The sequence below is a fragment of the Prionailurus viverrinus genome, chromosome E3 (assembly GCF_022837055.1).
Source record: "Prionailurus viverrinus isolate Anna chromosome E3, UM_Priviv_1.0, whole genome shotgun sequence".
Classification (NCBI taxonomy): Eukaryota; Metazoa; Chordata; class Mammalia; order Carnivora; family Felidae; genus Prionailurus; species Prionailurus viverrinus.
Window position 1 is genome coordinate 40,575,248 of NC_062576.1, and position 23,900 is coordinate 40,599,147.

The 23,900-nt window shown below is 60.1% G+C and overlaps 1 protein-coding gene across 2 annotated transcripts in view; it reads right to left on the minus strand.

Moving 5' to 3' along the window:
- Positions 1 to 226: 226 nt before the first annotated feature.
- Positions 227 to 23,900, minus strand: part of CRAMP1 (cramped chromatin regulator homolog 1) — a 57,163-nt gene continuing 33,489 nt past the window's right edge. For both annotated transcript variants that reach the window (XM_047838324.1, XM_047838323.1), the window contains exons 7-21: positions 22,108 to 22,193; positions 21,557 to 21,680; positions 20,234 to 20,315; positions 18,667 to 19,809; positions 15,779 to 15,956; positions 13,760 to 13,941; positions 13,591 to 13,665; positions 11,224 to 11,305; positions 10,308 to 10,412; positions 9,944 to 10,122; positions 9,430 to 9,498; positions 8,637 to 8,868; positions 7,830 to 7,994; positions 6,737 to 6,882; positions 227 to 4,107 (exon numbers count right to left, since the gene is read on the minus strand). In XM_047838324.1, the coding sequence (XP_047694280.1) occupies positions 3,943 to 4,107; positions 6,737 to 6,882; positions 7,830 to 7,994; positions 8,637 to 8,868; positions 9,430 to 9,498; positions 9,944 to 10,122; positions 10,308 to 10,412; positions 11,224 to 11,305; positions 13,591 to 13,665; positions 13,760 to 13,941; positions 15,779 to 15,956; positions 18,667 to 19,809; positions 20,234 to 20,315; positions 21,557 to 21,680; positions 22,108 to 22,193 (3,013 nt within the window). In that variant the 3' untranslated portion in view covers positions 227 to 3,942. The remainder of the gene's footprint in view (positions 4,108 to 6,736; positions 6,883 to 7,829; positions 7,995 to 8,636; positions 8,869 to 9,429; positions 9,499 to 9,943; positions 10,123 to 10,307; positions 10,413 to 11,223; positions 11,306 to 13,590; positions 13,666 to 13,759; positions 13,942 to 15,778; positions 15,957 to 18,666; positions 19,810 to 20,233; positions 20,316 to 21,556; positions 21,681 to 22,107; positions 22,194 to 23,900) is intronic.

The following is a 23,900-nucleotide window of genomic DNA, read 5'->3' on the forward strand; positions in this document are numbered from 1 at the left end:
GCAGCAGGGCGGCAGGGGCGGAACGTAGCCCCACCCGAAGCGGACGCCAGGGCCGCCCGATCCCCTTGCGCAGGCGCGGGCCGCGCACCCCGGAAGCGCCTCACGGCCGGGGACCGCCGCCCGCCCTGGAGGCGCGCGGGACTGCCCGGCGTGCGGCAAGCGCCCACTAGCCGGGCCGCAAAGATGTCACTCGGAGACCGCACGAAGGAGAGGCTCACTCGGGAAGTATTAGATCAAGTATTAGTATGTATTTATGCACAATAATAAAAACAGATTTACAAGTTGAACTGGAAATTTAAACATAAGAAGTTTAACAGCTTTTGTTTATTATATTAAATAACCAAAACACCTTTTATTCCCAAAATTGGTAAAGAATAAATAATATAATTTACAATATGGTACAAAAAATAATCAGGAAGGACAGGCATTCTGCTTTATACATACACTGTATATGTATATTTATAATCTATAAAACAAATTCACATCTCAAACAAGCCGAAACCTTAGATGATATGGCTTAACGATTATCAAAAGAAACAGCGGTTAAGTTCTGCGGCCCAGACCATAGCTCTAGCGTCAGCTATCCTGTTACAAAACAAAGGGTCCAGGTTGCTGTAGTGCTTCCAAGACTTAACGTGAGTTACAAATTACTGCAGGGTCCAGAGAGGTCTGACAGGAAAGGTTTGTGGTGGGTTTCTTCCTTTTTTTTCATAAGACAAGGTGCCCTATTTTCTCACAAATGCATTTGATAGATCTCAATGTCTTAAAAAAAACAACTGCTGCTTTCCTCCTCTACTGGTCTCCAAAATCTTTTATTCCATAACTTTTCTTTGCACAAGTTTGGATCCCATGCTGTGATCAAGTTAAAAGATGCTATCAAACTGAAAAGGACACCCTTTCCAGGATTCTGATGCTAAGTTGGAAATGTGAGAAAACAAGTAGATCAATGGATGAAATGTTTTCAAATATCCCCACTCCCTGAGCAAGTACTCTACACCTAGGAGATACGGAAAGATGAGGAAAATGTCACCAACAATCCTATGTGGGGCCTCCAGCTTCGACTTCTGTCTCTATTTTCTAGAGTGTAATGCTCATCACTGGATAGTCACCATAGGAATCAAGGCCCAAACACACCAACTCCCTGGAGACCAGCTATCTCCCGTCTCAATCTTTAAAGAAGATGGATCAGCAAAAAAGATCTCAGACAGCAGTAGACTGACTCGGGAGGGATTTTCTGAGGAACAGCCCTGGTCTTACAATGTGCTCGAATGCACGAAGAAAGCCAGAGGTTCACACGGAGATGACAACTTTCGTTGGGAAGGCAGAGGAAGATAAAGGAAGAGGGAAGTTCCTCTGCTTGGGTCTTTTGAAAATTCCAGCCCTGAACATTAGCTGCTTATTTTTATACACATCCATTTAGGCTGGGAGAAAACACACTCATCCTTTTAATGCTAACGACGCCACTTCCCCTTAGCGTGGCGAGCAAATGCTTATTTGTACTGTCTGGTTGCTGCAGAAGTGGCAGAATTCTCTGGAATCGTGTCAGCTTTATTACAGGTGAGAAGAATCCATCCACTGTCCTCATTAACCCACCTCCCAGCTGGATGACACTCCAGAGAGTCTGTGGTCCAGCCCCCAAGGGGAGGAGACACTAAATGGCCTACAAAAGCTGATCCAGATCCCTACTTTTCCTCCTTTTAGGTGTCACTGAGTAACCTGTGCCACCCTACCCACCAGACTGCCTCGGGGCGTCCCCTAAGGAGAGCAGCTTAAGACCTTCTACCGTCTCTGGCAACGTGCACACTGCCACCAGGCACTGCTCCCAGCACCAGTGCTATAATGTTACTTGGCATCTCTGGTCCCAGACAGTGGGAGTAGAAGCGAGTTATGAGTGGCCTGAACTTGGTCTGGTGTCCTAACCTATTAAAGACCTAACAAAGTCAGATGCCCAGGGACAGATCTGCTGATCTTATCACCTCAACAGGGCGCTAATTCCAGGAAACGGATGGATGGATCACAAAACCACACAAACTAGTTTAAAGATGCTGTGGTTCAAGTGATGCCATCTGTATCTTTTATTAAAGGGGCGCCATGTCCCTCTCTGACACATCTCCAGAGCTTTAGGACTTTCTGTAAGAGTCCAGAAGAGTGGCTTTATTGGTGCTATCTGGACCCAGACCCAGGCCCGAAAGAGGGAAACCTCCTTATAGGCAAGAGCTCTGAGAGACACTTAAGACGAGGGAAGGAGGCTACTGCCCGGAAGCCCAACTGCCTGCTCTCCTCCACTGCTCGGGGGGAACGACCCTGCCCGCAGCCTGTAGCGGCCACATCCGTCTGCTGAGACGGTGAGATCAGGAGGATCCCCTCTGCTCGTGTAAGACCTTTTCTCCCTTTTCACGCTGCCTCAACTCTTCACAGCGGACAGGGAGAGAAGCCCGTGTAGAGGGCCGGGGCTGGCCCGGGAGGCTGCCGCTCCATTCTGCTGCCAGTCGGGAAGAGGAAAGAGAAACGGTGGTCAGTTCTGGCGGGTTTCAGAAGCCAAAGAGCCTGGCTGCGGGGCGGAGGGTGAAGCAGCAGGTGGGACGGCGGGACGCAGGTTTCACCTGAGCAACACCACAGCACTGGCTCCCGGCCGCCACGGATGCGGCCGCATGGTGCTTTGTCTGTGGAGCCTCCCAAGGCCGAGAAGCAAAGGAGCCTTGTTGGCTCCGCTCTGCGGGAAGACCGGGCACGGAACCATCTGCAGCGATGCCAAATGGTCACCGGGGCCGGGGAGCACACCAGAGAGATGTGGTTTTTGTGTGCTCCGACTACACCCAGGCGTTCTGACCTCTGCTTGCGTTCCCCGTGCGGGAAGAGGAGAGACGAAGGCCACGGGGTGGAAATAACGTGAAGGATGAAATCTGTGTGCCCGGGAGGCTCTGCGCGAAAGCCCCCGGAAGGGACAGGAGATGCTGAGGCAGAGAAACCCCTCCCCACAAGGCCCGTGCCGTCAGGTGCCGGACAGCAGCACGCCGGCAGATCAGGAGCTCGTTGGCAAAGGCTCAAGTGTGGTCCCAACAGAGAGAGAACATCTTAGTTGACCAAGAAGAGACTCAGATCGCCAGGAAGAAACTTGAACACAGGAAGGAAACCATTAAACCCTGCTCTTCTCTGACATCTCCTAATTCTCAAAACACGAGGAAAACTTTTTTCCAACCAGTTTAGCAGAACTTTTCCCCTAAAAGTCCACACAACCTGCGTAAAACAGGATTCTTTCCTCCTTCCCATTGAGTCAGAACAAACCTCTAGGTTTCTGCGGTGATGGCACCCGTTAGGCCGCCCTGTGATCCGAGGGTCCTCTGAGGGGTGTGCTAAGGGTAGAGACCCCACGAGGCAGAGCCTAGGCCATGCCCTGCTGTCCCTCCCTGTCATCACTCTGCAGAGAAAGCAACCCAAGAGTGCATAGGTTTGGCAGAAAGAAAGCAGCGGTGGCTGGAAGCATCCCTGCAGGGAATGGGGAGGCCGCAACTCCCTGGGACCAGCGACTACGCCAAGGCACACCCATTCCTTTCCCTCAGAAAGAAAGCCCACTGGAACATCGAACACAACAACTGAGGCAGAAGCGTGGGCAGAAATGTGGTCGCTATGCTGACCCTAACAGGAGACCCCACGGCTGGCAGGGAATTGCTCCAGCCCCATGGCCACGGCTGACATGGGCCCTTCCGGAGAATTCGTCCTCGTGTCCCGCGCCACCACTGGCCTCTGCCCGTTGGGACACGACTTGCTGCGTGTTGTGCGTTCTGGGGTGCAGAAGTTCCTCTGTTCGGACTGTCCTCTGGAGGGCCTGGGCTTGTGTTTTCTCTAGCCTGAAGAGGGCTACACCTACCACAGTTGAGGACCACCAGCCACATGAGCCCTCCTCTGCAGCCTCCAGGATGCCCTGCCAGTGACGAGGTGTGGTCACTGGGACAGGTCACCGACGGGGGGCCCACCTCCACTGCCATCAAACAGGACCTCTCGGCGGCTGGGGTCGGCGATGGCTAGCTCTTGGGCCAAATCATTGAATCGAGATATGTAATCGATGCTGTTTTCATTCATCATGCACACCAGCTGGGAATCCACAACCTGTGGGGCAGAGGACACAAGGGAAGACCATGTCAGCTGGTGACTGGCTGGCTGCTGGACTGGAAGCGAATGGCCACCATGACGGGGACTTCGGTGGATGGTCAATGAACCTGGCGTGTGTATAGTGAAGATTAGAATCCCCCAGCAACTAGCCATGTCACAACAGCTATTCTGTCACTTTGAGCACTGCCTCTCTTGACAGGTGTGCACAACAGCTAACCAGGCTATCTGGCGGCCGGGATCAGAGTGGTAGTTCCCAGCACACACCACTTAACGGGAGACAATCAATAAGCAACGAGGCAAACGAGACGGAAGCAGAGATAGCAGGTGGCCACAGGGGTGGGGAACACATGGCCAGGAAAGAAATAAGAAGTGCAAAGACCGTGGGGGAAGACAGGCTTTGGCTCTTGAAGACACGAGCAAGCTGGCGGACAGGGCAAAGGAAGGAAAACAGGGACAAAGACCAGCGGGTGCGGAGCAGAGCCCCGGGCACAAACACAGGAGACTCGGTCGTCAGTGTGTGTCGTCTGCCTCCTTTGCAAGGGGCGTTGCTTTTGTGCACTCAGGGCCCAGAGCAGTGCCTGGCATGGAGTAGGCCCCGGGTAAGTATTTGTCAATGAATTGCATGACACAGTGAACGAATGAGAAGGCTTTGGAAAACTCTGAGTACAGCTATGGTAGGAACCTGAATTTTAAATTTTTTTTTTTTTTGTTTCAACGTTTATGGGACAGAGAGAGACAGAGCATGAACGGGGGAAGGGCAGAGAGAGAGGGAGACACAGAATCGGAAACAGGCTCCAGGCTCTGAGCCATCAGCCCAGAGCCCGACGCGGGGCTCGAACTCACGGACCGCAAGATCGTGACCTGGCTGAAGTTGGACGCTTAACCGACTGCGCCACCCAGGCGCCCCATCGAATTTTAAATTTTTTATGAGAGGCGCCCGGCCAGCTCAGTTGGAAGAGTATGTGACTCCTGATCTTGGGGTCATGAGTTTAAGCCCCACAATGCGATGAAGACATTACTTAAATAAGTAAACTTTAAACTTTTTATGAGAACTATCATAGAAACTAAACTTCGTTTTCAAAAAGTAAAGCAAATAGTGTCTCTCTTCTCCATGTACGTCCCCCATCAGCTTCATCATTGCCAATCTGGGCCAGCCTGGCTCCACATTTCCCACCTACAACTCCCACCCATCACCTCTGTTCACATCTTATCAGAAGGGCCTGGAGAGGGCCTAGGATGAACCCAGGCTGATCCTGGGAAGAACCAGGGGTCAGTCTAGCACGTGCCTGGGATGAACCTGGGGTGGGTCTGGGGTGGGCCCAAGATGGGCCCAAGAGTCTACACTTCTAACAGCCCCAGACACTGCCGAGCTGCTCTGGGGACCGCCTATGAACCGCGAGGTCCTGGCGTGCCGTCTACGGGTACATGAGCTGCACTTGTCTGCACGGACGCTGAGCGCTCGTAAGCGTCCGTGCACACACGGGAAGGGGACAAATGGGCTGCGCACGTGACCGCAGAGCCATGGGGTTTAAGAAACGTGCAGGGAGGGTGGGTACGGCGTTCTTCTGTCTGTGTCTCTGTCTGGGCAGAAGATCTGTTCACATCCCGGGTCGGCTCGAAACTCTGCAAAGCCTCCCTGCGAGGCCCCCACATCTCCAGGCACAGGTGAGGACTCACAGAAGCTGAGGATCCCTGGGAGACAGCCGTGAGCGCCCTTCCCTCCAGAACCTGACTGTAAAATCCCCAGGAGATACCGCTGACGCCTGGATGTCCCAGAGGAAAGTATGTAAGAAGTGTTGCTTGAGAACCTAACAATTGACTCGACCCTTTGGGGTGGGGGGACCTAGATGTGGCGTTCTCTCCCTCTTAGGCACATCCTCTGCCTCAGTCTGAGCGCCAGGGCTGCATGCCCCACACTAGCTCAGTGCACCTGTGTCCACTCCGTCGACGGGCACCTGTCCTTGCTGGCCTCACCTGCTTGCTGACACCATTCGCTCCTTGTGGAGCGGGTACCCGGGGAGCCTCGTGAGCAGACAATGAAACGGGCCTCTCAGACCGAGTCTCAGCTCCACGTCGAGGGTATGCCATCACCTGATGCGGGCAGGAGCCCGGGGGAGCAGAGCCCACTCTCCAGCTTCGCTGGCCAGCAGCCTCCTGCCACGACGCAGGGGAATGCTGCCCGTGCTGTCTCTGCCCGTCGGGGGCAGCGTCGATGACGGGCCTCTACCGCTGCCTGCACTGTCCCTGTCTATCGGGGAGGGGCAGCAACGATTGACAGGTTCCCTACCACTGCCGCCCACTCGACTAAAACCAGAAGCAAGGCGGCGAGGAGCGGCACTCCCGCCTCGGGTCACGCAGCTGCTGTAGGACAGAACGAGATCCAAACCCTGGCCGGGCTGCCCCCAGAGGCCCAGCGGTTGGCCAGACGCCAGGGCTTCCCAGGCTCCCAGCCTCCAGGGCCGAGCTGTCACTTAGGGTATGTCACGTGACGCTGCGCGGGAACGGACGCCGCCTCCCTAGTCGGGAGAACTCGCAGCTCTCAGGCACCACACGGGCCGGCTGGAGGGGAAGGCCAGCTCCGGGAGGTGGGCTGGTGGTGGAAGTTGGACGAAGGCTGCGCACTCACCTCAGCGACGTCAGCCAGGGACCTGGACACGAAGGAGTCTCTCGAGTTGCCATCCAGCAAGCTGGGGCCCAGCAGAGAGGTGCCGCTGGGGGGCCCCGTGGGGGTCGGCAGCATCTTCCGGCTCTTCTCCGGGGAGATGAAGCTCGCTGCCGAGAGAAGGAGAACGCATGCTGAGGCTGGCTAGCCCGGACCCGTCCAAGGGGGGGATCCTGCGGGCCGCAGGGGGTCGGCATCAGCCCCATGCTCATGTGGGTGCAGCCGTTACGTGGTGCGTGGCCCTTCTCACACGGGAAGGCTGGCAGAGCTCTCCGTGCAGCGTCTGGTCATCACCCTCTCCTCCGTGTAAGGTTGTCTCCAACTCTTCATAAGTTATATTTGACCTTGCAAACACCCGCACCGTCCTATGCGATTTCATCATCGACGCTGCCTACCCGTACCGCCATCGATGGAGCCCCCACCGTTCGGGGCCACCAGGCCTGGTGCCCACACGTGCGCCGACCCGGCTCATCGTGTGTACAACAGCCCCTTTCAGGGGCCACCAGTCCCCTGACGACGCGCACGCCCGGCTGCCCTCAACACCGGGTGCGCTGACCCCAACGTGCCACAGGCGCTCCTCCTGTGTAGGCCACAGAGGCCGGTGTGGCTGTCCTTAGCAGCTCCTCCCACCATACGAACACCTGGCTCCTGGGGAGGGGACCCATCCCACGATGCTCTCATCTTCAGAACACGCTGAGGACGGGGGAGGAAACTGAAAACCCCCCGAGCCGCATCCGGCCCTGCCGACAACAAGGGCAGAAGGCCCGCGCAGGCAGGAGCCAAGATAAGGGGCGGCCCGGAGAAAGGCACAGGAGACTGAGGGGCGAGGCACCCATCTCAGCTGGGCTGAAGGTCACATGTGTCCACGTTCGCCATGGCACGGTGATGTGCATTTCCCCTGCGTAAGTGCCGCGGGATGCACCCCGAAACAGGATAGGAGTTCTAGGACTTCTGCCGCAGTGCGGAGACGTTAGACTCCAGTCCCCGCCTGATGTGCCACGGGGAGCCCGCTGGCGCCCTGCTGGCCTGCGACGACGACCCAGGCACCTACACTCACCAAACAAGCTGCTGAGCGACGAGTCTGTGGGGTCGCTGGGGCACCACTGGGGGTCGTGGGTGGGGGAGGCGATCCAGTCCGGCTGGGGGCTGCTGGATGGGGACGGAAGGCTCTTGGAACTGTCACTGCCATTCAGCTTCGCTGGAGAAAGAGGGACTCCCTCACCTGTCAACAGACACCCCGGATCAGAGATGGCGGGGGGGGAGGGAGAGCACCCCACCTCCCCAACCTGCCATCAACAGCAGCACGGCACAGTCGGGCACCACTGAGCACCTAGACCCGGGGCCACGCGGGACCCCGTGGAGGATGAACAATATTGGCCTGCAGGGGAGACCCGTGGTGGCAACCCCAGTAGCTGTGGTTATGACTGACAGGGCCAGACCCCATGTTGAGGGCCACCCCAACCCGTCACTGGTGCCGACACCAGCCCTCTGAGGCACACGCTTCCCAACTTCACCAGGAAAACGCACGACGGTGCGAGCTGAGTTGTGTGTGAATCCATAGCCAGAAGCAGACCAGCTGTCCAGGGAGCCAGGGAGGCCAGGGCCCCAAAGGCCCCAGGCCAACACCCTCCAAGGGCCCGCACAACCAGGATTCACAGTTAGCCAGAAAGAGGCCCTCTCTGAGCCTTGGGCTGCAGAGGCCCTGCAGGCCCTCCACTGGGGCCGCCCCCACAGGCGGCAGACCCTCCACACCCCAGAGGGGACTCAGGACGGGAGCGTGCCCAGCAAGTGTGCAGACACCTGGCAGGAGGTCAGGCCCCCGGGGGACCTGGAGAGGAGGGCACACGGGCGCCCCGACCCTCACCATACTGGCCGGAGCTGATGGCGATCTCGATGATGGAGTCGCTGATGTGCGTGGCGGGCTCGCCCTGCGAGAGCACGTCTTCAGGCGGGCCGGGCAGGGAGATGTCCAGCAGTGCGGAGACGTTGGGCGGGGACAGGCGGCTGCTGGAGCCCTCTGGCGCGGGCACGGGTGTGGGGAGCCCGTTGTGGAGGGGAGCCTTGGCCAGCTCAGATAAGGAGAGAACAGGTGAGCCCTGGGCGGAGACACAGCGGGTCAGTCAGGAGCACGGAATGCAAAATCAGCCTCAGCTTCGCGAGCAGTGACACGTGACAGGCGGACTGCCGCAAACGAGGACCCGAGCGGTCGCTTCTTCCTCCCCAGCGAGGAACACGCACAGGGGATTCACTTCTCCTGAAACCACTCCAGGGCGGGCAGCGCGGGAGGGCCTGGCGGAGGCGGCTGGCAGGAAAGCTGGTAAACCGGGCAGAGGGGTAGTGCCGGGGGGGGGGGGGCGCTACCCGCTGCCACCCTCCTCCGCCTTGGCCCAGGACACTTAGTCCTTCCAGGGGTGCATCTGAAACAGGCCGCCTTGCGGAGGGGAAGGGGGAAGGACCTGAGGCGGAGGACACACGTTCACCTGTCTGGGCGAGGCAGGTGGAAGGACAAAGCCACCGGGCGGCAACGGCTGTCTGTGTGCCCTTGCCACAACCTCCGGAGAAGCAAGGCGAGGGTCACAGGAAGACCCCGAGGGTGGGGGCCTGGCCTAGGGGTCCCGGGGCAGGCACTGTGCTCAGCAACTGACAGCACATCCTACCTGGAAACTGTCCGTCACTGGCTCCTGCTCAGGCCTCGAGGGAACGCTGACGAACGGGCTGCTGGCGCCCTGCAACACCACCAGGACAGCCCGTGACCCTCCGCCCACACCTGGGGTCGTCTGCCAGTTCAGAGGGCAAGCCAAGTCCCAGCAAAGCCCGAGCGCACAGGCGGTGGGGGGAGTCAGAGGCCAGGTGGGGAGACAGGGCGAGTGACTTCTACAGACAGAGCTCCACGCCTGTCTTAGCTCTGGATCCTGCCGCATCACAGCAAGCCTGTCCCCACTGCCTTCTTTGGTGGCTCTCCCCTCGGGACCACACGATGCTCACCCATGCCATGGCCTCCCTGGTTCAGGCACTCTCCTCCGGCCTACCGGGGCCTGTCCACTCCTCAGGCAGAACTGGGAGCCCAGCGTGACCTCAGCCCCGTGGCCTTGGTGCCCACATATCTGGAAAGTGACCGACCTATCCCAGAAGCTGGTGGGGATGCGAAGAAGCCTTTCTAAACACACTCACCCCCACGGCAGGGATGGGGTCTCCGTTCTGGTGAGTGCCGGTGGAGTCCTGACCCGGGACTGTAGCGGTCACCTCGTCTGAAGAGAGCGGGGAGATGCCAGACAAGCCCTCAGTGTCCAAGACAGGCAGGGGGCTCCCGGGGATGATGCCGGCACTTTTAGCTGCCAAGTCGATAGCACCTAGCAGCAGAAAGGACATTTCGAACCTCGGCTCCAGGGACACCCTGACACGTGCCCCAGGGGGCTCCCTCACACCTCATTTCCAAGAAGGCCAAAGGCCCTGAAGGGTAACCACACACAAGGACTGCAGGAGAAGAGAACAGAAACCTCACTTGGAGGCTGTCGTGCTGACGACAGAAACTTACTGGCCAGATGGCCCGGGGCCTGGGGTGGAAGGGCCTTGGGCACAATCGGCCGAGACAGGGCCGCTTTGGTCAGGGAGGACTGGATGGGCCGGAACGAGCCTCTGCCTGTGAGGACAAGAACAGAGACAGACGCGTCGGCCTGCACCCTCTGACCGCACAAAGGGGGCCGCACACGGTTTCCTTTGAAGCCGCAGACAGAAGCTGAACCATTTCGGGAAGCACTGAGCCTCCCAAACCCTGGCTGACGTCTGACAGGGGTCAGACGGGGTCAGATGGGGAGAAAGCCCCGGCTCCCGGGACTCAGTGCCGCCATGCTCCCCAGGCCGCTGGAAGGGTGCAGTCATATTGCCTCCGGCGCGGGCCCAAAGGGGGACGTGCGCCCGCACAGCCTGACTCTGCCCCGGCAGGTGGGCGCCCCCGCTGGACGGGGCAGCTGAGAGTGGGCACGAGGAGCCATCGACGCTCTGGCGCGTGCGCCCGACAGGTGCGGATCGAGGCTGGCTTAGAGGGTGCGTCGCAGAGTGCAAGCTCCGCTCGCCATCCCTACTGTGTAACAAAGTGTCCCTCAAAGAGCCAGGGCTCCTGCTGCGCTTCCAGACCCGTGGCAGCGTGCCATGCACACGCCGAGGTCATGCCTGCCGGGGGCGGACGACAGGTGCTCCGCGGACACTAGCGAGCAGAGCCTCCAAGCCAGGGCCCCCGAGCCCACCTGTGAAGGAAGCTGCCCGCACCCCACCTGCCAGGGGTCCAGGCCCGCCGCTCCATGGCCCCGGCCCACACGGGGGCACACCCGGTGTTTGTGGACGGGACGCACAGAGGAATGCTGGGGAGGTCATGCCGAGAGCCAACGGCACAAACGTCTAGCGTGCCCAAAGACGAGGCCGGGTATAGGGGAGGAGTGAAGCCGGGCACTTACCAGTTATGGAAGAATTGGACAGGATGGAAAAGGAACAGACGTTGTGGGACTGGTTTTCAGATGGCCGAGGAAGCAGTGTTCTCTGTGGAGGAAGAGGACCCTGTCATCAGGTGATGGAGAGGCCCTGGCACCAAGAATCACTCAGGAGATGAGTGACGGGCTGGAGGGGACATTCCAGGAAAGAGGGGCCCGAGGGGGGCTCCGGCACTAGAGCTGATGATACAAGGGCCCCCAGGGCACCCTGAGGACAGCTGTGTCCATGGATCCCAAGTCCCTGAATACTGGAGCCTCTCCGGGGAGAGCCCTGGGGAGCGATGCCAGGCTAACCCAGAACGCCCCCCCAGTCCTGCACAACTCATGAGCGCTGGACGGGGACGGTTACGAGACACACCCTAGATGTGGGACTCCTCACGTTTGCAGTGAAGAAAATAAAGTGGCTCCTTGCGACGCAGACGGGCAAAGGGCCTTCGCCACTCTGCCCACCCATCCCTGCTCCTGGCCTAGGTCTCCTGGGTGTGAATAATTAAGTGCCAACCGGACCACCGCCTAGTAGGGAATTATGGGAATTGCCGAAACCGTTAGTCACTGAAGTAAAACGTGAACGCGGTCTATCTGACACCACAAAGTGTCACGAGACGCTGCCGGCTCTGGGTGCACAGGTGTGGTCTCCCTATCCCGCAAAGGCTCCCCGAGGCGTCATCACAGAGAGAAGGTGGCTGCTACCAGGGCCACTAACGACACAGAGGGCCGACAGGTCTGCTCAGCTACCAGGAGGCAGCCGGGCAGCCCGCTTCCACGGCAAGGAGACGTGCAGGTTGTGTGTTGGCCTCGCTTCAGACGCGCGCCGTCGGAGAGGGGGACAGGAAATGCCGGGGCTGCAGCAGCCCCGCCGCCCTGCCCTAGGCGTATGACAGCAGCCTGGATGGCAGGGGAACGAAAGACCAGGGCCGTGTGCCAATGACACCTTCTATAAAACCGTAAATGCAAAAGAGCACATACTACACGCAGTTCCGTTTACGTGAAACGCTCAGAGGAGGCAAATCCACAGAGACAGAAAGTGGGCCGGTGGTGGTCGTGGCTGCCAACGTCTGGGGGGGAGGGGCAATTCAGGTAACGTGAAGATGTTCCGGGATTAGACGGCGGTGGCTGGCGCACAGCCCTGGGAACGTACTAACGCCATTGAACAGTACACGTCAGACCTTTACGCCGCGCGAATCGTGAACCGATAGAGTTGTCACAAAACTAAAAGCCGCCACGGAAGGCCACGCAAGTCTGTAGTCCTGGATGGACTCCCACGAGCCAGCCAGCATCCTCCCGCTTCCCCGGGCAGGACTCGCGAACTTCACCCGACACGCAGCTTCCAGGCGCGGCGCACACGGGACCTGGAATACAACTGTCTCCCACATCCACAGGGGACGTGTTCCAAGACCCCCCCGGAGGCCTCCAAGTGCACGTGGCATCAAACCCTGCGTGGGCTTTTTCTGTGTGGACACACCCGTGATCAAGTTTGTAAGTTAGGCACGGTAACAAATCAACAACGCCGAGTCACGACGCGGTAACACCATGAGGATACACTGGAACGGGAACGTGTGAGCGTGGTCTCGAAGGATCTCGGCACCGCACGGACTCCTGTCCCTCAGCTCGTCGCCCACGTGAGCGGCACAGGCACATGACGCAGCGAGCCTACTGCCGCCCTTGTGACGAGCTGTCAGGACAACGTCTGCTCCCCGCTGAGCTCGGGTAGCATCCGTGGCTAAGAGGGGGCCGCTCTACACCATTCTGCGTCAGCCCTGTCGTGTCAGCTCATTTCTAAGGAAGTTCATCTCGAGACAGGAAGACGACAGCACTAACAGAGACCTACGCGTTTATTCTCACGTAACACGTTGGTCAACGTCTAAGCTTACGGTCTTTTCAGAATCCGAGCGTCACCCCTTTTATCTTTTTACCTGTAAGTACAAATGCCCCTGCAGTCGCAGGCCTGTCGTTCCCGGGCTGTGCCCTCGGGGCCGCACGTGGCTCCTACGGGGTCTCCGGCACTCACTGTTAGGAGCTCAGGAGAGCCATTCCGCCCACCTTGCCAACTGCTTCCACTGACTATGTACACATAAACAGAGGCTCCGACAGTCCTCGAACGTTTCCCCGCCCGGGACACTCTTGGGACTCAAATCCCCACAACTTCCTGGTTGTTTTGCAAGGGCTTTCCAAGCTATGCAAAGATTATCATTACTTCGGGGCACAGTCAGAGCCCCCGTTACTACTCCGTCCCGGGCATAAGGAAGGAAGGAGGGGCCGAGGCCTCAGTCTCACAGGAGGAGCCGCAGGAAGGCCGAGGGGTGGGAGCACCCAGATTCCCAAGGGCACCCTCACCTGGACCACCAATGGCTTCCGCAGGTGCCGGTTCCGCAACTTCCTGGGCTTCGGCAGGAAGAAATCCGACTGCATCTGTGAGGAGACAGCGCGGGCCTGAGAGCGAGCCCCCAGAGCCCCCGGGACGCAGGGCCCCCCGCTCTGCCGGCAGGGCGCCGCCCCCACTTACGCTGATGGAGTTCAGGTGCTGACGGAAAGTCAGTTCTGTCTCCTTACTGGGAGAGTAGAGCTTCCCGTGTCGGCTGTTGGGTGGCAAAGTAGTGGGGACAGCGAAAAGGCCACCGTCTGAGTCACTGCTGCCTGTGCTGGAGGGGCCAGCCACCAACAGGGGTCTCGGCGGGTTTCTCAGACCTAGAGACCAAAGGAGAGCCAAAACAACCACTCACCTAGCAGCACCCCCAGCGCAAACAGAGCGGTCTCAGGAAGAGAACTGGGAAGGAATTCGGGACAACTATTCCGATTTCAGTCCCCAAACCTGCTTCCTATCTTCTCCCTGGAACTCTAGCTCCCACTGTGAGTAAAACCTTGGCCCTCGCCGATCGATAAAGGCACTCTGCCGCTTTCATCGACAGCAGGAAGTGCAGACAGGCCTTCAAAGACATTTCAGAGCTGGAAGAACCTTCCAGACCATCTTGCGTAGACCAGAGGTCGGCAAGCTCTCTCTATAAAGAGTCAGAGAGTAACTGCTAGCTTGCTGGGCCATACAGTTCTGCAGCTGTGGCGTAGGCGGCCGGCCCCCAGCAGCCTGTGCGCCTGCGCGAGGCCACGCACCACGGTCTACCGGTCCCGGCTCTCAATCTCTGTTACAACAGAAACAGCCCGGAGATAAAAGGACAGAAAATATTTACTTAGGAACCACGACTTTGGGACTCTGCTGTTTCCTGCATGCACCCTCACTTCATGGTGGACACGGGTCCCCTCTCCTTAGCTCATTTACAAATCTGTGGAATTCAGCTCCTACTCGTGCAGTCCAGAGACAGGCCCTCTAGGCACTAGTTGGACTCTGGCACCACAAACGTATTGGTCTAGAAGGATCCCCAATTCAGAAAGAGATGGGTGTCAGGGTGCCTGGGTGGCTCAGTCAGTTAGGCATCCGACTTCGGCTCAGGTCATGATCTCAGGGTTCCTGGGTTCGAGCCCCACGTCGTGCTCTGTGCTGGCAGCTTGGAGCCTGGAGCCTGCTTCGGAGTCTGTCTCCCTCTCTCTGACCACCCACCCCTCTTCCCCCGTTTCATGCTCTCTGTCTCAAAAATAAACATTAAAAAAAAAGAAAGAAAGAGATAGGTGTCCAAGAATGCACAGAATTATGTAATTTCAAAAACAGAACGGAAGGCAGGAAAAGACCACACCATCCACCAGCCAGCCCCACCATCGACGCTTGAGCCTCCATCTGCAAGGACACCAGACCCAGTCTCGGTCACCCCAGAGGACACCACACGGTGCTCTCATTCAACAGGCAGGCTATTCCCAACACACAGAAAACAGGAAGCTAGTGACGTGCTCAGAACGTCTCAGAAAACAACCCCGGAGAACCACTAACGCACAGGACGCTAAGTCTGTTCGGTGAGATTAAGAACAAGGCGTGGGGCTGGTGGTCATCACGCAGAGACCCCGGCTGGTAAGGGACGTTCAAGACGTCCAGGACGGCCGAGGTCCTGCAGCCAGAGCACCCACCTACAGGGACCGTTATGACACCCTTCGCACCTGGCGAGGACGCACAGCATGTGCCCGTCCTCAACGCCTGTTGCCCCGTGTACCAGGTAACCCAAGTCATGACCCCGAACTTAAGCTGCTCCCCAGTTACAGCTGGGACAGAGGGACAGCGCAGACAGGCAGGCCAGAGTTAACTGCTCGGGAATCCCTTAACCCGAGGGCTGACTTGTCACGTGAAGGGAAACACACCCTTCTCCGACTCGCAGCCGCCGATTCAGCATGTTAGAGAGGCTTCCGCTGACCTCACAAGGATCCCCCGAAGCGACCCAACTGTCACGGGCCACCCCTTGTTTCCCACCGGGAGCGCCCCAGGACCTCAAAGCCTTATGTGCCAGGCGCGTGCTCACCTCCCCGTGACGGGGGGGGGATTTCTGCTCTAACAACCGGGCCAGCGGGGCCGGGCGTCAGGCATCCCCGTGCCCTCAGCTGACACGGCCCACGCGGCCAGGAAGGCACCGGGACGGACGGGTCTCACCTGAGGAGCAGGACGCGGAGCTCGGAGAGAAGGCCTTGCTGTTGCGCAGGGCGGACTGGCTACGCGGGCAGCGCGGGCTCCGGGAGCTGACGGTCACCACCTTCCCTGGCGGGGTCGCGGACTGCTCCTCCTGGGCGGGCCTCGCAGAAGCCGTGGAGCTGACGTTCCCTTCTGGAGCCTGGGACAGAAAGGGCCACCACAGGAGCCCAACTCAGCCCGTGAACAATGGTTCTGGGATGAGTGCTCCCGAACGGAAGGCAGGAGAATGCCCTCGAGCTTAGGGGACACCAACGGGCTCAGAGACCACACTTCTACAACGGCAAAGGGCAGCGTCCCCAAATCACTTGGCAGAAGGCCACTTTTAAAAGCCCCCCGTCGGGCAGGCCCTCAGGGGCACAACCATTCTCCGCTCCTGGTTTCGCTGCCCGTAGGTGACACGGACAGGCCACCCCCTCGTGTGGTGACAGGAGGCAGAGATGTGTGAAGGTAGCGGGTCTCCCACCAGCCTACGAAGCGCTCGCGCTGCTGGAGGGAGCCGCTGGATAGCCGGTGACACCAACCACGTTTCAAAGGCCCGACCGAGGGGGATGCACCGGCCTGTCCTGATCCTGAGCCGGAGAGTCTCTACAATTAACCACGCTCACAGTCCAAAAGCCCTCTGCGGAGTCGGAATGCCAACCTCGGGGCTCTGCAGGCCCCAGCGCGGGCTGCTGACCCACAGGGGCCCCGGGGGGAGACACGCCCTCAGGCCCACCTCAGGCCTCACTCTGGTGACCTCCTCCCCGACCGCCCCCAGGGCCCACCGGGCCGAGCTTTCTGTGAATTAGGGAGCCCCGTCCCCTGCTGTCAGCACAACCTGGTATCCTCTGCTTGCTCAGTGACCCTGCGTCTTCCTGTGCCCCCACAGCCCCTGCCCACCTTTCCCGTTCTGTGGGACCCTCCCTCTCCGTCCCCTCCCACGTGGCTTATCCAGCGTCCCCATCCAACCAGCCAACAGCGCGCCCAGCAGCCTCCCGTCGAGGTCCCGGCTGTCTGGGGCCCGGGCGTCCGCTGCACTTGCTCGCAGGCTCAGCCGGCCCGCCTTTCACTCAAGGTCTCCGCGCTCAGCTTAGGCCTCTGCCCGCTGGTTCTCACACCTGAGCCGTATCAGAATTGCCTGGGTCCGGAGGTCCAGACGGGCCACAAGAGCCTGCATCTCCCACAAGCCCCCAGGAGACGTGGAGGCTGCTGGGCCCCACCCTGGGGCCATGGGTCTGAGCACCCTGCTTTGAGTTCTCTGCAGTGTTTCCAAGCTGCTCCTCCCTCCTCTCCCAGGCAAGGCCAAGGCCAGGACCCGCGTCCCCTGCCGCCCCAGGCTTCTCAGGAGCTGGCCTCACTTGGCCTCCTTCCCCAGGGTGCCGGACGTGCTTCTGTCTCACCAGGATCCTCCCGTGAGGCCTCCAAAACCCTAACTTGAGATTGCTTCCTAAATTCCTCATCTCTGTCCAGTTACCCAAACACGGCCCCTGTCTGCGCGCAGGTCGCCGGCCTCCACACCACTAAATCTAAAGGCTGCTGCTCACCCTCGGGCCGCACCCATGCGGCCTCTGCAGCATCCGGCCGGTTCCCACCCACCCGAGAGCGCCACCTCCCCCACGGCACCACTCGCACCCTCCACGTACTAACGGAGCACCTCTCAGAGGCAAAAGCCGTGCAGGGATGCAGCCAGGAAGGGGATGGGGAGCCTGAGGGAGAAGAATGGGAGAGGGGGGAGGAGGCTCACCGAGGGCCGTCTGCCCAGGAGAAGCGGGTGTGCTGTGTAGACGGGACTTGGCACCGAAGGGTCCACAGGGACCCCACAGTCCCATTCTGTCCCCCAAGCTCCACTCCCTCCTGGCCACCATGTTCTGCCCGGAACTCACGAACCCTCACGCTACCGCTGAGCCCACACAGCAACTTAGGAACCCCCTGCCGCAGACTCTGTTTCTCGGGCCCAGGAAAGTCCACCGGACTTTCTCATCGGTGGCACCTTCCCACCCCGTCTCTGCTGACTGGACGCTCCAGGAGGGGGTCACGGCCACTCCTCTGGCTTAGGAGCCACCCCACCACGGAGCCTCCTGAGGAGCCCTGGAGCCCTCACCCCGTGGGGCGGAACCAGCACCCGTCCGTCCTCACCCCCTCCCTCCTCAGAGCCTGTGCCACCGTCCTCCAGGACGGCCACACTAAAGCACAAACCGCCCTGTCGTTCTCTCCGCTGAAACTCGCAACGTTCCTGACGTTAGCCGAAGCCCAACCCCCACTGGGCTCCTGAAAGTGGCTGCTGCATCGCCGTCCCCTCGGCCAGCACGTGAGGGCTCAGCATGATTACTGATGCCTAGCAAGGCACAGCTTACTGGTCACTGTCGTCTTTGGAGCCTCGTGTGAGCCACGAAGGACAGTGCCTGGTCCTGGCAGCAAACAGGAGCCCTGCTCTGTGAAGCATGGCCTCTGTGGTCACCCCAGTCCCTCCTCCCCTCTTGCTGAGAGCCCCGGGGCACATGGTCACCCGGGTCCCTCCTCCCCTCCCGCTGAAAGCCCTGGGGCACATGGTCCCCCCTTCTCCCCTCCCTCTGAGAGCCCTGGGGCGCATGGTCCCCCCCGATCCCCCCTCCGAGAGCCCCGGGGCACATGGTCACCCTGGGCCCTGCCTCCCCTCCCGCTGAGAGCCCTGGGGCACATGGTCCCCCCCTTCTCCCCTCCCTCTGAGAGCCCTGGGGCGCATGGTCCCCCCGGTACCCCCTCCATCTGAGAGCCCTGGGGCACATGGTCACCCTGGGCCCTGCCTCCCCTCCCGCTGAGAGCCCTGGGGGCGCAGGGTCACCCCGATCCCCCCTCCTCCCCTCCCGCCAAGAGCCCCGGGGCGCACTCACCAGCCTGGGGTTGACCTCGGTGGAGATGAGCTTCAGGAGGCAGCTGAGCAGGCGCTGCTTGTGGAAGGTGGGGGGTGGGGAGCCGCCGCGGGGACCCTGCGTCTGCCCGCCGGGGGCCTGGCCCTCGGGGCCCAGCACGGCCAGCCAGTCGTACTCCAGCTGCAGCTTGTTCGGCTTGCCCATCATGAGGTAGACTTCGGCCAGCGTAAGGCTTTCGGAGGTCTGCAGGTTCCAGCCCTCCTCACGGAGCTGCTGGGCGAGCCGGCTGGCAGGGACGTCCTTCGGAGGCTTGGCGGCAGGCTGTCCCTGAGGCAGGGGTTCCAGGGGGCTCCCCTTGTCCTGGGGCTCCTCCGCGGGTGCGTCTGCCAAGTCTTTAGTGCAAACATCTGGCTGGAGCGCGGGACTGGACTGAAGCTCTGCACCCGGTGGGGCCCGGACGGGGGATGGGGCCCCGGCCCGGGCAAGGTCAGCCGCCTCCGCGCTGCCAGGACCACGAGTCTCTGGGGAGGGGCACCCCGGGGGCCGCGAGTCCGCGCATCGGCACTGCTCGGGGATGATGAGGTCCTGACAGGACTTCATGTAGCGGGGGAAGGGGTCAAGGAGGGAGAGCTCCTCCTCCAGCTCTGGGAGCTGGCCGCAGGTGCACGGCACGTCCCCGGGCTCTCGGGCGGGGCCATCTGCAGGAGCAGCCGTGGGGGTCTTCTCGAGCCGCGCCCCCGCATCCTGGAGCCTGTCAGGAGTGTCTAGACCACCGAGGCTAGGGGCGGCCCCCTCCCCAGGGGCACTTTCAGGGGAACTCTCTCCGGAGCTCTGCGAGGCGTCGGTGGACGGAGGGGGACGTCCGGGGCCCTTGCCCTCGGCGCCACCCCGTGGACACTTCACCTGGCCCCTGGCCGTGCCCTGGCCGCTCTGGATGCCCAGGATCTGCGCTGGAGGCAATGTGTGGGTGTCCCTGGCGCTCTGCCTGCACCGGCCGCCCTCCTGCCAGTGCACTGTGCAGAAGGCTTTGGAGTGCACCACGCGGGCCACGCCCGGGAGCGGCGTCAGCGTGCAGCTCTCTCCGGGGAACAGGTGCAGGGCCACCTTCTCCTGCGCGGGCGCCGCGAGCGAGTGCTGCAGCTGCCGGTCCTCCAGCGTCTTCCGCTGCCACAGAGGTCAAGGAGCAGCCGCAGCAGTGGGCCCCACCGGGCAGTGCCGGGCCTCGAGCAGACCACCGGCCAGGCACCTCCTCCCTCACCGATGTCACACCCAACGAGCCCCTCCCGGCTGGGGGCAGCCCGGGACACAGGAAGTCTGGGGCTGTCCTCGGCCGTGCCGCTCAGCCTGCCAGCGGGGACGCCGTGCACGCCCCCTACCCTGAGCCACGTGGACCAGATGCCACCACCGGCAGTGTGGACAACAGGAAGGAGCTCACACCCGAGCCCCAGGACAAGGGGCTACAGGTTTACTTCTGGTTCTACGCAACCCCGTGGGCCCGCTGTACTCTCAGGCCAGAGAAGCGAGACCCCACCCTCAGGCGCAGGGGCCGCGGAGTTTGGGCGAGTTTGTTTTAGTAGGAAAAGGATACGATCCGCACTTCGTGGAGCGCCCACTTCTGTTTTAAGAATTCAATGAGGCTGGAGACCTTCCGGTGGAGCTCCACGATCATCCTGCCGAGAAATCACAGGCAGGACAAGGCGGCCATTACACAGGGAGGGGGCCTTCTGAAGGGCAGCGCGAGGCCATGAGGCGAGGCCATGGGATCGAGGAAGGGGTATCAGAGGGGCCGGACCCACAGTACCCCAGCAGGCCACACACTCCTTGTCTTAAAAATGAACGCTTTAAATTGAAATAACTAGAAACTCACACGAAACCATAAGAAGACAAGAGCAATCCCTTGTGCCCACTGCACACAGTACGAGATCTCCCTCAGGACACAGGCCGTGATATGACCCACCGTCCTATTCTCTTAGCACCTTTTGGGTCCAGAAAGCGTGGCCTGACCAGACTTAATCGATACCAAAAAAACTTAAAACAAGGAAACAATGAGGTCCTGACACAAACAAACCTCAAAAAAGTCCTGCTCCCATGGAGCGCCTGGGTGGCTCAGTCCGTTGAGCATCCGACTTCGGCTCGGGTCATGATCTCGTGGTTCTTGAGTTCAAGTCCCGTGTCGGGCCCTGTGCTGACAGCTCAGAGCCTGGAGCCTGCTTGGGATTCTGTGTCTCCCTCTCTGTCTGCCCATTCCCCCCTGTCCCCCAACCCCGTGTCTCTCTCTCTCTCTTAAAAAAAAAAAAAAAAAAAAAGTCCCGCTCCCTGAAAGAAGCCAGACCTAAGACCACATGGGCACCAAGGTCTTTAGTGAACTGTCCCTGGCAGGCAAATCTAGAGACAGACAGCAGATGGGTGACGGCTGGAGGCTGGCGGGGGGGGGGGGGCAATTTAGTGAAATGTTTCCTTTCAGGGAACCGAAATGTTCTGGAGCCAGACGGAGGAGATACTCATACAACGCTGTGCGAAGGTCCTCAAGGCCCCCGAGTCAGATGCCTTGAAGTGACCAACGGTTAATCGTACGTTACAGAATTTGACTCGACCAAAAAAGAGGAGGTATAAACGGAAGACGGTGCACACCCAACACGGGGCCCCGTACACGAATCAGACCTACACGTCCAGGAAGATGACGAGAGAGGAGCGGAAAGGGCTTTTGAGGGTAAACACAAGGGAAAGATTCTGGAGCCATCAACCTGGGAACCACATCCTGCACCCTGTGCTCGGCCCACGAGCACCTGCCCAGGTGGGACCCCAGGTCTGAGGGCCACAGTGAGCGCACGCAGGGTCAGAGAGCACGAAGGCCCGTTCAGAGCACTGGGGGAGCCCCACTGCTCCCCACGGATGCCAAAAGCCACGTTACCTGAGCCTCGGGTTCTGAGCCAGGCTCTGCACGCGGGCCCAGGCGTGGTTGTTCCTCGGCTGCAGCTCCACAGGGACTTTCAGGGGCAGGCGCACCGGCTTCTGGTCCTCGTCGTCACTCAAGCCTATGACAAGAAGGGGCCATGAGAGCCGGGCACACGGACGCTAGTGCAAAATGTGAAAAGGTGCTCCGGGCAGACAGCCTCAAGAGGTCTCGAGAGCGAGACTGGCAGGGGAGCCTGCGAGGCTCCACGTTCTGAAGGAGAACTGCGACGTGGCCGCTTGTGCATCTGGGAGCCCGAGCCACGGACCAGGCTGTGACGGGCCAGGAGAGTGTCACCTGCGATGCCGGCTGCCACTTGGTCTGAACGAGCCGGGGCCTCTGAGGGCACCCTGATCTCCTATGCGGATGCGCTGCCGTGACCAGGGGTTTCAACTGCAGGTGCCGCCAACCGGCAGGACCACGTTCAGTAGACTCTGAACCAGCACGAGACTCCGAACCGTCCATCGAGAGCCCGCGCGAGCCCCTGCCCCAAGTCCGTGTTCACGTACCGTCCGGGTCACACAGCTTCTTCAGAGCTCGGCACATGGGCGCTTTGATCCGCAGGTTTCTCCCTTTGTAGCGCACGGTGGTGGCCCTGGGAACAGAGTTTCAAGGAGACAGTGAAGCCTCCAACTGACCGGCCGCTCCCCACCCGGCACACACACAAGGGCCAGCGTGCCCGAAACACACAGAGCCTGGGCAGGTGAGGGTCCCCGGGAAGCTGCTAGGGTCACAGCTGTGCACGGCGAGACCTCATCGTGACCCGGGTGGTCCCACTATTTTCCTGCCCGAGCCTCACACTGTAGAGGACATCTGCGTGCCCTCTGGCCTGGCGACCGGTGTGGCACCAGCTGCTGTCCATCCCCTGGAAAACCCACCTCGCAGAGACCCCCATCAGACATCGAACACGTGCCCTTCTCTCCTCCCCTTCCGCCTCAGGTCCTGCGAGAGAAAGTCTGAGCCCCCTCGCGATGAAACCACTGTAAGCCACGGCAGTGGTGCCCGGGGAGTATGGGACACTCTCAGCCAGCAGGCACGGCGCCACTTGTTCGTGCTCTCCAGAACTGACCTGTGGGCACATCCACACTGTCACAGCTGTGGGTGACACCCCGTCTGGATGCTATGGCCAAAATGTATATAGTACACAAACTAAAGTAATTCCATGTAACCGACAAATAGGAAAACCACAACGGTAGCTCCTTTCAAAAAGCACACTTAGAATGCTCCAGAGATAATAACGGCCGGCTGCTCTGCAAAGCAGCAGTGAAGTCACGCATGGGCAGGACAAGTCCGAAAGACGCTGCAGCGCCACTGCCCTGGGCCCTGCTGCTCTCTCGCTCTGCCTCTGGAAAGTCACAAAGGATGCACGTTGGCTGGAGCTGCCATACAAAACACGGACCTCCGTAACGAGCTACCCGATGCCAGTGAGCGAAAGCGGTTTTCATTTTGGAAAAATGGTCAAGGTCGGTATACCGTTTACGACTGTGCGTTAACCAGTTCTTCGAATGCTGGCCGGCTGGGACCCCCTCCAGGAGAGCTGCTCTGTCCTTGCCATTTCTGAGAAAACCTCGGTGAAAAAGTTACAGAACGCACGCGGTGTGCTTCCAAGGATGTGAAAAAAGTGACAGATTTCTATCTGTACGCACCGACCTCAGAGGGACACGCGTGGAATCTGCGCACAGTTATTCTGGAGAGGGAAGGGGGTGGGGGGGCTGGGGTCCGCTTCTGTTTTACACCGAGGGTGTGCACCACTGACGTTTTTACAAGGTCGTACTGGCACACCACTCACGTAGCTTTACACAGTATCGCCCTGAAATGGAAGCTCCGAAGGCCAAGGGCACCCTGCAGTGGGGCGCGGCTGGGGGGTGCACACATCGCACACGCCACAGCACGTCCCAGCCTCTGCCTCTGAGGAAACAAGGCCGCACGCCCCTCCTCCTTGGCAAGGAAGCCGCTCAAATTTCCAACACGGGTCCCCTAAAGGGCAGACTTCACCACTGCCCCCCGTTGAGCGTTTCTAGGGCCAAGCGGGAGGCGCGACGTGGGGCAGGGCTGACGGCTGGAGACAGCCCGCTAGAACAGGAAGTTCAAGGATTCCAGCAGCGACACGCCCGTGGCCTCCGCCTCTGTACCCGGCGCCCCCAGCGTACCGCTGGGCCCCCTGTGCCGGGAATCCGATGCAGGATGTCACGAGCGGCACTGAGGACGGGCAGGCTGCCCAGAGACCAGGGGACACCAGGAGGCCTCCTCCCCTGTGTCAGGTGGCACGATTCAGACGGCGTCTACGCGGAACGTGCCCCTC